Below are 12,958 nucleotides of genomic sequence, written 5' to 3' on the forward strand. Positions count from 1 at the left end.
TATATTCATGTTTTCATGTTCGGTATTCTCAAAATTTTACACAATCCATGGTGTTTGATTTACTTAGCCGTTATTAAACAGTTCTAATAGATGTAATAAGAACATAAAGCCCGCCGAGAACCTGTTTTATACGCAATAACTCTCCTCATGCCCCTGCGCTAAAAATAGCGACATGTAATACTATAAATACTAATAAAACAAACGGGGCGGGGCACTTTGAGAGGGGCGAGAGACGTCCTAGGGAGTTTTGATATAAAATTACATTGCATAAGCTCAAAATCTTCTTGAAATATCGCTCGGAAATAATAGTATTACACACAGACAGAATGTATAAATTTACGACCTTGAACTTTGACCTTTTGACCTCAATATCAATAGGGGTCTTCCTTAGGCCACAGGGAGTTGCTATGTAAAATTTCATTCCAATAGCTCAAAGGGTTCTAGAGATATCGTGTGGAAACGAAAGTGTTATTACAGACAGTAATTGCTTATTTATGATCTTGACCTTTGACCTTTTGACCTCAGAATCAATAGGGGTCTTCTTTAGTCCACAGGGAGTTGCTATGCTAAATTTCATTGCAAAAGCTCAAAGGGTTCTCGAGATATCGTGTGGAAACGAAAGCGTTACAGACAGACAGAAAGACGGACGGACGGACGGACGGACAAACCCAAATTAATATCCCCCACTTTTCAAGCGGGGGACAACAAAGTTTGCAGGTTATATCGCTGGACCATCATAATCGACTCCATTTCTCCGTAGACGAAGTAATCTTCATGTTCCCAAGTCATGCAAAGCCATTTATAACTTAAAATTGTTGAGCAGAAAATTCCGTTGAGGTTTGAGAGCGAGCATGCGTTGTGCCACCACCCACCGCCCTGTTGTTTGGCGCAGTTAGTGCCCGTCAGTTTGTCATTGTCCTGGTCTATTGTAGAAAATTTCGTCTGATTGGCGAAATAACGACCACTCCCTGCTTGATTTCCCAAGGCATTACCTAGAATTTTAAAGAGTTTATGTACTTTTTACCGATAAAAAATAAGTTTTCGGAATTTTTTTTAGTGTTTTTGAATATCGTGTTGCCTTATTCATAATCTAAGCGGGAGAAGGGTTTCTATTGCACTTTTACCCTAAAAGGCACTGACAGAAAATGACGTTAAAGGAGATGGGTGAACATGACGAGAGATAAGCCCATAGTGCGACAAACATGAAGGTGAACAATTAAATCTCAATTTTATCAAAATTTTCCTTAATATTTCACATAACATTAAAGTGTACTTTATGTAAAATCTCTACAACTTGCACAAATCTCATGAGAATTGAAGTTATTTGCCTATGAAATATTTTACACACACGAAAGAGGACAAAACGAGTCCTTTTTTCACACTATAACACTATTTTTCGATATGAGTGGGTCTTCTCTCCATTTTTTTGAAAGGTAACCCTCAAAGTTGGCATAAAAACATACATATTTTGGTTTCCAAAATTATGGAGCAATGACCCACTATACCTTAAAAATATAAGTTTATGACATAACTTTCGTATCTTTTCGAGAAATACTTGAAGTCCCTTAAGTCAATGGTCATATCACAAACATGATTTAAATGCCACACTTCATCAGGACTTGTGTAGCGTAGTGGTTAGCGTGCTAGTCTCAATAGAGAATGCAACTCAGGATTTTTATTGCCAGGGTTCGAACCCAATGGATACCACATTATTTTTCTTAATAAAAGAATAAATTTTAACGAAAAATTTTCCTCAAAACTTTTTGTTTATCATGATTTTACAAAAATCAGTAATGAGAACTTTACTCTAAATACTATAAAATCACAATTTGAATATGATTTTTATATATCTGAAGCTTGTGGGTTTTTTGCACTTTAAGTTCACCCATCTCCTTTTGTGATCCTTTCATCCTGTTCATGAATTCGAAAAATTAAGAGATTTAATACATAAACATATTATCCAGACAGGTTCTTGAACATCTCTCAGAATGCGGCACCATCTTCCCCATTTGTATCGGAAAAATAGTTTGATCATATAACCCCCCCCCCCCCCGGTGCCGGTGGTCTTTAATTCTCTTTTTGAACCAATTTGGTACTTGAATATTTCTTACTTGCATTTCCAAAGCACTGACCAAAGGACAATTTATACTGAAGGTCAGAACCATCAACCATAAACTGAGTGTATAGTGCAAATTTCCATTCCTCATATTGAAACTTCACCATCACAAGAAGAAAGGATCCTCTATTTCTTAGAAGATTGTGGATGACACTATTCCCTAAATATTAAATCAGAAATTTACATAAAACGTAAAATTATATTTTGTTAAGTGCAGCACAAATCTATTCTAACAATTCAACAAACATTGATTCGATTTAACCTAGCCAGTGTTCTCCAGAGGGAATTCCAAAGCCTCTTTCATATAGATCCCATGTGCGATTAAAGGACACACTTCCATCCATACGTCTTTGTATCACCTACAATAACTCACATTAATAATTCAACTTTTCTATAGTCCTGTATGATTTTGATTGATCATAGAAAAGGTAAGAAATTCGTTCTTAAAAATATGACATTCTCTCTTGATACATGAATCACTAGTAAAGATAACAATATGAATTTTTAAAAAAAGCTTTATTGAAAATAAATGTTAAAAAAATTACATTGTAGATACTGTTACATTAAATAAACTATGTTACTTTACCGTCCATCCGCGAGGGATTCCGGGTAAATGAACGTCCATTTCGCAATATGCTTGTATGACATAGGTCTCCACAGGAGCTATATCGTAAACTCCAGATTTAGCATCACGGAAAAGGTATTTCAGTCTCTGACAGTCTCGGGGCGCTTAAAATATATCAAAATATGCGCTTATTATGCATATATAACGACATTAACGTCACTTCTACACATTACTAAAGCAGAAAAAGCGGCCTGTATTAAATAAAATTGAGCTTTATAAAATTTGATTTTTTTTTTTTACCTTTACAGGCAATGGATATGTTCCATTCTCCCTTCTCCGTACATACAGCGTGACCGTACTCAGTTTCGTAAAATTCACTACAGGCTAGCTTTGCAGTACTATCAACGGCACTGTTCACGTAGTGCATAATATATCCCTGTTCAACAGATGGTCTACCCCCACAATCTGCAATGATAAAATAAAACGTCAGGTTCTCTACCTTGGGAATCCTTTAATAATTGATATACAATGTATATTCTTTTAACTTCTTTTTACAAGTTTCTCAAATGCAAGTCAAACTCTAGGGTCAAGTCAAAATTATTGATATCCAGAGAAAGGTTTTGTCACAATGTATACATCTGTGAAATATGAAAGCTCTAGTACTAATGGTTTAAAAGTTATGGTCTTGGTCAAAGTTGTTTTAAATAGTGATTCCAACTCTAAGGTCAAGGTCAAGATGTCAACTAATTTTAAATCCATTAAAACCACGAAAACCCTACCACCAACTCTGTATTCCAAAGTTAGTGCCAGGTTAAAAGTTCGAAAATTTTTGGTAAAATGAGTCAGACTCCAAGGTCAAGGTCACGAGGTCAAATTCGGTTGTACCCAAAGAATGGCCTTGTCACAAGAAACACACCTCTGAAATATGAAACCCATAACCCCATCCACTCAAAAGTTATGGCTACATTTTTGTGGACAGATCAACAGAAAAATAAATAACGCCAGGTGCCTGTGGTGCTCATCTTTATTTCTGTCACACTTCATAAAAGAGAAATAAAAGTTACCTGAAATTTCACAGTACGGCTCCCCTGTTACAGCATCAATAGAACACATTTGATGTTCGTTACACTGGTGAACATAGTCTTCACAACCACCTTCTAACAACTGAGACGTAACCATATTTAATTATTAATTTTTTCAAGAATTTGATATAAAATGCATGTTTTTATTAATAATTTGTTTCTTGAAAGTAAAGTATAATAAAAGAGCAATAGAAGTCACATTGAACCTATTAGCTCTCATTAATATACATTTCGTGGTAATGTTGGTGATGTTAATAAAGTAGTCCTAAAAGAAGCAGATAGATACTCAAATAGTACACGTACTTAGCCAATTGATAAAATGTATTAACATGCCATAAATTTCAGAAGCAATTAACTCTTAAACATATTAAACACGTTTTTCTACTTCATAACAAAATCATAATTTTCAAATCTTCTTTACATTTATGGATTTTATTTATATTAAAATATTATTTAGATATATTATTAATATTAGAGCAACATTCACGTAGTCAAAAATTAAACTTCGAGTTCTGGAAACAAAAAAAGGAGGAACATGTAATCTTAGACTTTTAGTTACCATCCCAGAGTTTGAATGAGTTTTCTTTTCAAGATCAATTTCATTCTATCGTTCAATCTTGCAGAATATCGTTTATGGGCCTATCCTTTGTATCAATTGTAGTTCATCGAAAATTTATAACAAATCAAATATTTCGGCCAATGCGTATAAAGTAACTGTAACGTTACATCTTACCCCGTAAAAGAGTGTTAATATTCCATAGCAGGGGTCAATCAAACTTGAGAATGATTTCGTTCAATATTTGTTACAGTTGTTACTACAGTAGAATCCAATAATATTTTTTTTTCAATAATTTCATTTTTACCTAAATGATTTTCCTTGAAAATACCTGAATATGTTCAAACTCCTCCAGCTGATTTTGCCAACAGCTAAGAATTTTGTTTCCAGTATTGACTATGGAATCCCTAATTGCTGCTCCAAGCAATCATCTGCCAAATAGGCGACAGACGAGGATCCTTCGATCATATCTAACCGAGTAACACATTGGTCGTCTTTTACATTCCTGTAAGCAGCTGACGTACGAACGGTTGAAAAACAATAAATATCCCTCATATTCATCAAGACATTTTCCTAGGTTACTGCCGAGAGAACATCCGAGAAGAATTCCGAAAGTCAAAATAGTTACCATGGCACCGTAAGTGCCGAGTCTTGAGCTCCATTTGTTCATTTCTTGCAAATGGTATGACGAATGCTAAATTACCCTGCTTTTTACGACAAAGAAATTGCAGTATAATGTGTCCCTCTGCTCTTGAGTAAAATATAAAGCCTCAAAGAATTTGCATGACATTAAAAATAAGCTTTCATCTTTTATCAATTCTAGGATGAAAAATGTGAGCCAATTTTTTCAACTTTGATCATTTATGAAGTTTTAACGATTTTCACTTGCTTCAGACAGAATTAAAACAAAGGTATCATGCTACACTTAATCAAGCTAATTACATTTTCTTTCTTGTCTGTGAGATTTTGCCCATCTTTGCTGGCCAAAATGTTCTGATCCGCCACTACTTTAGGAGATTAAGGATCAAATCATCATTTTTTTAAGTCTATAACATCGATCAAAACGACCTTTCTAAACTTTATAAAAATTTATAAAAAAAAAAAAAAGAGCTTTTTCATATCATTACTGCTTCTTCAATTTAAACGAAACTATGTAATATTTTACATTTTGTGATTTGTCATCGAAAAAATTGAGGATTACCTTACTCTGCGATTCTTACCACTACGTCACACAGGTGGCATATTTGTCAAGCAATGGTTTTTTTTTTATCAATTAACTAAATTTAATAAAATTATAACATCGAATCACACCGACGTGTGAAATCAACAGTACATATTAAAACAGTGAGCAGTAAAAAATGATCGTATTCAAAGTATGCTTTTACATATCGAATCAAAAGGAATGCAAGGTATGCTTTTACATATCGAATCAAAAGGGATGCATAAACACCAATGCAGTTGATTAAAAAAATATTACAATATAATCAAAGGAAGTTGACAGTAAAAAAAATCTGATGCCATCCGTTTGTGATAGAACTCATATCTTTAACAAACGGGATGGCTTTAACTTTCCAACAGCAACTTTTCTTATTTATATAATGCAAGTACTGCAAGGGTCGTTCAAGTAAAAATGTAAAATATCATCTAAAAAAAGAAAAGTATGTAATGTATAATCTTACTAGTTTCAATCTCTCAAGGCATTCCCTGTTAAATACAATGTCGTACCTCTAGGTCTTTGTACCCATGAAGAGAAAACCTCGGCATACTCATCTTTAGGGATGCCCCAAAGACACAGATAAATATCATTTTTTTTCACGACATATCTGATATTGTATAATTTTTCTGCCTTTTCATGTTTCCATGCGTTTAGGGAATGAAAAGATCTAAAAAGACTGAGATCTAGCAAATATGGGTGATGGAAAAGGCTCTGTATACTTTCTTTTCTTCCAAATCTTGCGTATTTCTCTCAGCTTATTTAAAGCTGCGTTGTCAAACACATCGTGCAATTTGAAACATAAAAGTTGCCATTGCTAGTCCTTTATTTGGATGCATGTATGTACATGTTTTACTGGACTTCTCAAAATGCATAAAAACTATTAATACATGTTTGGAACCCTTGATTCTCTTTACCATAATAATTAATATAAAAAAAGAGAACGTTTTTCTTTGCTTCCACATTTGTTATTCTAGAATTGTTTCGGCTATATAAGTGACCTATGTTTTGTCATCCATCAAGCAAGTTATTAAATCTTCGATTTTGTTAAAAATTTCTTCATTTAATAGACCGTTGGCACATTTGACGCGTGTTTTCTCTAAAGCATTACTGATAAAAAAAGGGCACCTATCTGATAGAAATATTATATTTTTTTCCAATTGATAAAATGTTTAGTGTCTTAGCAATGTCTTTCAGTGTAAATCAAAAATTTTCAGATATTACGTGGCACACAGCATCGGTATATTTTGGTGTCCCCACAATTTCAAACTAGTGCTAATTGTAACGGGGACCGTTACAGATGTTCCCCAAACGCTCCCCAACTCCCTTTTGGTGCCATATTCCCTGTAATCTCTTTTAAATAAGAAATACTATATGTAATTTAGACTTAATCAAAGTCTTCCCAAAAAGAATACAAATTATATTTAAATGTAAACATTGCACGCGTGTTCATGTCGTGATGATCATATTATCTTGTCTACACTATCCATATATTTCAATATACTTGATATCAAAGTATTTAATCCAAAAGTATTAAAAAATACACCCATTCGAGTGGTTTTTTTTATCCTACTCATTTCACGTGCATGCACGTGTAAGCACGTGCATGATGAATACACCTTCTTGTAGAAGTCCCTTATATTTATCTTTGTTCTAAATCCCATCCTGTTTGGTTAAAAAAAAAGGGAGCTTTAGCCATTTGAAGTTTCAGCCAATCAGATTGCAGCACACATGCATACGCGTGATTTCATAAATTTTTATCTTTATCGTATTAAAGAATATCTAAATGAATGACTATATTTTAAAATTCCAAACATTTCGTCAAAAAACAAAGGAGATATAGCCATATAAAGTTTCAGCCAATCAGATTGCAGCACACGTGCATGCGCGTGATTTCATGAATTTTTTCTAAATCATATTTTAGGATTTCTTAATGCATGACTATGTTTTAAATTTCAAAGCATTTCGTCAAAAAACAAAGTAGATATAGCCATTTAAAGTTTCAGCCAATCAGATTGCAGTTCAAGCGCATGCGCATGCTTTCATGAAAATTTTTATATATAATGCTGTAGATCTTCATAATGTAGGACTATGTCCAAAATTTCAAAAGATTATGACAAGAAACAAGAAAGATATTGAGACTTTAGTTTCAGCCAATCAGAGCGAAGCGCACGTGCATGCTCGTGAGATCTTGCTATTTTGACCATGCCATCTTGTCTATACTACTAATGTATCCTTACATTATGAGTTTCAAAAAAATTCATCAAGAAAAAGAAAAGTTACAGCAATATTCATTATATTGGTCATTTCATGTGTTGCACGTGCGCGCTCTTGCAAGCACGTGCGCGCAAAATGACCTTCGTTCGGCAACTCTACATAACATGCCTACTGACCCTAAAAAGGTTTCACCTAAGTCGGATATGTAGTTTACAAGATCACTCGAGGACAAAATTTTCCCAGGAAGAAGAAAAATAATAATAACTAGGGCTAATTGTAACGGGAACCGTTACAGATGTTCCCCAAACGCTCCCCAACTCCCTTATGGTGCCTTATTCCCTGTAAGCTTCATTAAATAAGACGAACTCTATGCCTTTTAGACTATAACAATGTTTTCCCAGAAGTATATTCAGTATATTCAAATTTATGCATTGCACGCATGCGCATTTGAATGCATGTGCGTAATGACCATATCATCTTGTCTACACTATTTTTTATACTAGAAATTCAGCGTTTTATCCAAAAGTATTAAAAAATACGTTTTAATCTAGTGTATTTGTAATTTTACTCATTTCACGTGCACGCACGTGCATGCATGTGCATGTCGACTGTATCTTCTTATAGGAGTCTGTTATGCTTGTCTATGTTCTAAATCCCATCCTGTTTGGTTGAAAAACGAGGAAGTTATAGCCATTTTAAGTTTAAGCCAATCAGATTGCAGCGCATGTGTATGCGCATGTTTTCACGACAGCTGTTATATATCATATTGTAGGACATCCTAATGCATGATTATGTTTAAAATTTTAAAGCATTTCGTCAAAAATTAGAAAAAGATATTGCGATTTTTGTTTCAGCGATTCACAGCAAAGCACACGTGCATGCACGTGCATGCATGTGCATAAATGTGCATGACGACCATACCTCCTTGTGGGAGTCCATTATGTTTGTCTATGTTCTAAATCCCATACTGTTTCGTTGAAAAACAAGGGAGTTATAGCCATTTAAAGTTTAAGCCAATCAGATTGCAACGCACGTGCATGCGCGTGTTTACATGACAATTGTTATATATCATATTGTAGTACATCCTAAAGTATGCCTATATTTTAAATTTCATAGCATTTCGTCAAAAAACAGAAAAGATATTGAGATTTTTGTTGCAGCCAATCAGAGCGAAGCGCACGTGCATGCGCGTGAGTTCGTGCTAATTTGACAGTGTCACATTAACTACACTATTAATATATCCTTATTAAATGAGTTTTAAAATATTTCATCAAAAAATGTTGGAGTTATTGCTATATAAAGTATATCCGACATTTCACTCATTTCACGCGCCCGCACGTGCATGCGTATGCGCGCAAAATAACCTTCGTGTTGCACACCTACACTACACACCTATTAACCCTAAAAAGGTTTTAGCTCAGTTGGGTGAACAGTTTCTGAGAACACTCGCGGACAAAAAAAGTACCGGAGAACAAAGAAGAAAAAAAAGAATAACTAGTGCTAATTGTAACGGGGACCGTTACAGATGTTCCCCAAACGCTCCCCAACTCCCTTTTGGTGCCATATTCCCTGTAATCTCTATAAAATAAGAAATACTTTATGGAATTTAGACTTAATCAAGGTCTTCCTGGAAAAAAAAACAAAATATATTTTAAAATAGGCATTGCACGTGTGTTCATGTGCGTAACGACCATATTATCTTGTCTACACTATCTAAAATTTTAATATACTTAATATCAAAGCATTTAATCCAAAAGCATTAAAAATGCACTCATTCGAGTGTATTTTTAATTTTACTTATTTCACGTGCACGGACTTGCACGCACGTGCATAATGACTTCACCTTCTTGTAGGAGTCTCTTATATTTATCTATGTTCTAAATCCCATCCTGTTTGGTTGAAAAACAAGGGAGTTATAGCCATTTGAAGTTTCAGCCAATCAGATTGCAGCACACATGCATGCGCGTGATTTCATAATTTTTTATCTTTATCGTATTGAAGGACATCAAAATGAATGACTATATTTTGAAATTCCAAATATTTCGTCAAAAAACAAAGGAGATATAGCCATTTAAAGTTTCAGCCAATCAGATTGCAGCACACGTGCATGCGCGTGATTTCATGATTTTTTTTTCTATAACATATTTTAGTATATCCTAATGCATGACTATGTTTTAAATTTCAAAGCATTTCGTCAAAAAACAAAGGAGAGATAGCCATTTAAAATTTCAGCCAATCAGATTACAGCACACGCGCATGCGCATGCTTTCATGAAAATTTTTATATATCATGCTGTAGATCTTCATAATATAGGACTATGTTCAAAATTTCAAAAGATTATGACAAGAAACAAGAAAGATATTGAGACTTTAGTTTCAGCCAATCAGAGGGAAGCGCACGTGCATGCGCGTGAGATCTTGCCATATTGACCACGTCATCTTATTTATACTACTAATATATCCTTATATTATGAGTTTCAAAACATTTCATCAAAAAATAGAAAAGTTACGGTAGGATTCATTATATTGGTCATTTCACGTCTTGCACGTGCCCGCTCTTGCAAGCACGTGCGCGCAAAATGACCTTCGTTCGGCAAATCTACATAACATGCCTACTAACCCTAAAAACATTTTACCTTAGTCGGATGTGTAGTTAACAAGATCACTCGTGGACAAAATTTTCCCAGGAAGAAGAAAAATAATAATAATAATAAGAAACAGAGTAAAAACAATATGTTCCCCAACTTCGTTTGGGGAACATAACTAGTGCTAATTGTAACGGGGACCGTTACAGATGTTCCCCAAACGCTCCCCAACTCCCTTTTCCTGCCAAATCCCTGTAAGCTTCATTAAATAAGACAAACTCTACGCATTTGAGACTTTAACAACGTTTACCCAGAAGTGTACCAAGTTCATTCAAATTTTAGAATTGCACGCATGCGCTTGTGAATGCATGTGCGTAATGACCATATCATATCGTCTACAGAATCTATATATTCTAATATAGTAAATATTAAAGTATTTAATCTAAGAGTATTTCAAAATACGCTCATTCAAGTGTTTTTTTTTTATTTTACTCATTTCACGTGCACGCAAGTGCATACACGAGCATGGTGACAATACCTTCTTGTAGAAGTCCGTTACATCTATCTATATTCTAAATCCTACCCCGTTTGGTTGAAAACCAAAGGAGTTATAGCTGTTAAAAGTTTCAGCCAATCAGATTGCAGCACATGTACACGCACGTGTATGCATGTGCATGGTGACCATATCTTCTTGTATAGGTCCATTATATCTATCTATGTTCCAAATCCCATCCTGTTTGGTTGAAAATCAAGGGAGTTATAGCTATTTAAAGTTTAAGCCAATCAGATTGCAGCGCACGTGCATGCACGTGTTTTCATGATAATTGCTATATATCATGTTGTAGGATATCCTAATGTATGGCTATGTTCAAAATTTCAAGGGATTTCGTCAAAAAACAAGAAAGATATAGAGACTTTAGTTTCAGCCAATCAGAGCAAAGTGCACGTGCATGCGCGTGAGATCTTGCGATTTTGACCATGTCATATTGTCTATGCCACTAATATATCCTTCTATTATGAGTTTCAAAGCATTTCATCCAAATTTATGCCAAAATCAATTTCATCGGTCATTTCACATGTTGCACGTGCACGCTCTTGCAAGCACGTGCGCGCAAAATGACCTTCGTTCCGCAAATCTACATAACATGCCTACTAACCCTAAAAAGGTTTTACCTAAGTCGGATGTGTAGTTTACAAGATCACTCCCGGACAAATAAGTACCCAGGAAGAAGAAAAATAATAATAACTAGAAAGTCTGCTATTGCAAGCAATAGCATATGTCGCCCCGTATTAGACAAGACTTTCATTTTTATCATCACTAAAACAAAAGTCCATAAGCTAAGTTTGAAAACCTTTGAGTTATATCAGTCCTTTCCATTGGAAACGGAAGACCTTAATTCGGTACATCCCTCTCATTATTTTTAGAATCGGTAGGAGAAGAAAGTAGTGCAGGAAAATTACAAGTTCCTCAATTTGCAGACTTGCATAAACGAAATCTGGCAGATGTACTGAACTGAGCCTCATACTTGTTAATTGGCAGTATCTTTCCTATCATAAAAGCTTGGGAAATGTAATTTATGAAGAAGATCAGCCGAATTATTTTGTGTATTGTAACGCCAGTGGGAACTCTGAAATTTCCCTCTTTCACTTTCATTTTAGAGGTTCTACCGAAAAACGAATCTGACATGCCACCATCAATTCGAGCATTTCTGCATTGCAGAGAGCTGATGTGTGTTATGAGATGATAAATCATGTGTGAACTTTCTCAGTTTAGCGGAATCATGAACATTTTCGGCGAGATGAATGTTTTGTATACAGTGGTGATCAAGGCTTTGCGAACCATCAGGAGCGGATCAAAGAATTTATGAATGAATAAAAACTATGGAAATGACGTACCAATTTTTTAATTTATACTTGCACTATCTAATGAAATGAATAATATACAAGTGATAGATATACAAGAAAACGCGAAATGATAATAAATGCAGCTGACAATCGTTATTTTTTTTTATATAGATAAAATAAAATATTTATAAATTCAAGAGACAAAACAGAAGGAGAATGAATGATGGCAAAATATCACATGACGGGAACTGAATTTTATGAATGAAGATTTTAAAAAGTTACTTGTAAGTTGTATATGTTATATCTGTGTATTCTACTTGGCTGTGTGCTTCAAAAAAAAAAGGGGGGGGTCGTCTTGAACATAGTAAATAGCCATAACGTTTGAACGGTAAGTACTAGGGCTTTCGTATTTCAAATATGTAATCCTTGTGAAAAGAACTTTTATTGGATACGACGAACTTTGACCCTTTGACCTAGACCTTGGAGAACACATGTGTACATCTGAATCTTTTTTTCTGTTTCGTTTCTATGGCAACCGTGAGCGACTCATTACAATTATTTTGAAAGTAGAAATCACTTTGACACATTGCAAGGAATAAACATTGAAAGTTTCAAAACGATTGCCTGAGTAGTTATTGAGAAAATCGAAATTAAAGAATTTTTACTTTCACCCGGTTTCCATGGCAATAATCGATTATATGAAAATTTTAAATACGAGTTGCAGAACTACAGATACTAATCCTTAAAATAAGAAAAGTTTCATGACGAACGTTTAAGGGA

At 34.5% G+C, this 12,958-nt stretch overlaps 1 protein-coding gene across 1 annotated transcript; it reads right to left on the reverse strand.

Annotated features, from left to right (window-relative positions):
* Window positions 1–690: 690 nt before the first annotated feature.
* Window positions 691–3,860, reverse strand: LOC134263715 (angiopoietin-related protein 2-like). The gene is made up of 6 exons (XM_062746096.1): window positions 3,746–3,860; window positions 2,982–3,146; window positions 2,703–2,845; window positions 2,379–2,475; window positions 2,112–2,276; window positions 691–992 (listed from the first exon to the last, which is right to left on the reverse strand). Exons 1-6 carry the CDS (start codon window positions 3,858–3,860, stop codon window positions 691–693), a joined length of 987 nt encoding a protein of 328 aa, XP_062602080.1.
* Between the last annotated feature and the right edge of the window lie 9,098 nt (window positions 3,861–12,958).

The sequence above is a fragment of the Saccostrea cucullata genome, unplaced genomic scaffold, assembly GCF_032062105.1.
Source record: "Saccostrea cucullata isolate Sc308-1 unplaced genomic scaffold, CSIRO_AGI_Scuc_v1 ctg720, whole genome shotgun sequence".
Taxonomy (NCBI): Eukaryota; Metazoa; Mollusca; class Bivalvia; order Ostreida; family Ostreidae; genus Saccostrea; species Saccostrea cuccullata.

Coding starts and splice junctions, on each gene's coding strand:
- LOC134263715 (XM_062746096.1), bottom strand. CDS start 3,860: ATGGTTACGTCTCAGTTGTTAGAAGGTGGTTGTGAAGACTATGTTCAC. Junction 2,476..2,702: donor GAATCCCTCGCGGATGGACG/GTAAAGTAACAT, acceptor GAGTTATTGTAG/GTGATACAAAGACGTATGGA. Junction 2,277..2,378: donor CTCTGGAGAACACTGGCTAG/GTTAAATCGAAT, acceptor TTTAATATTTAG/GGAATAGTGTCATCCACAAT.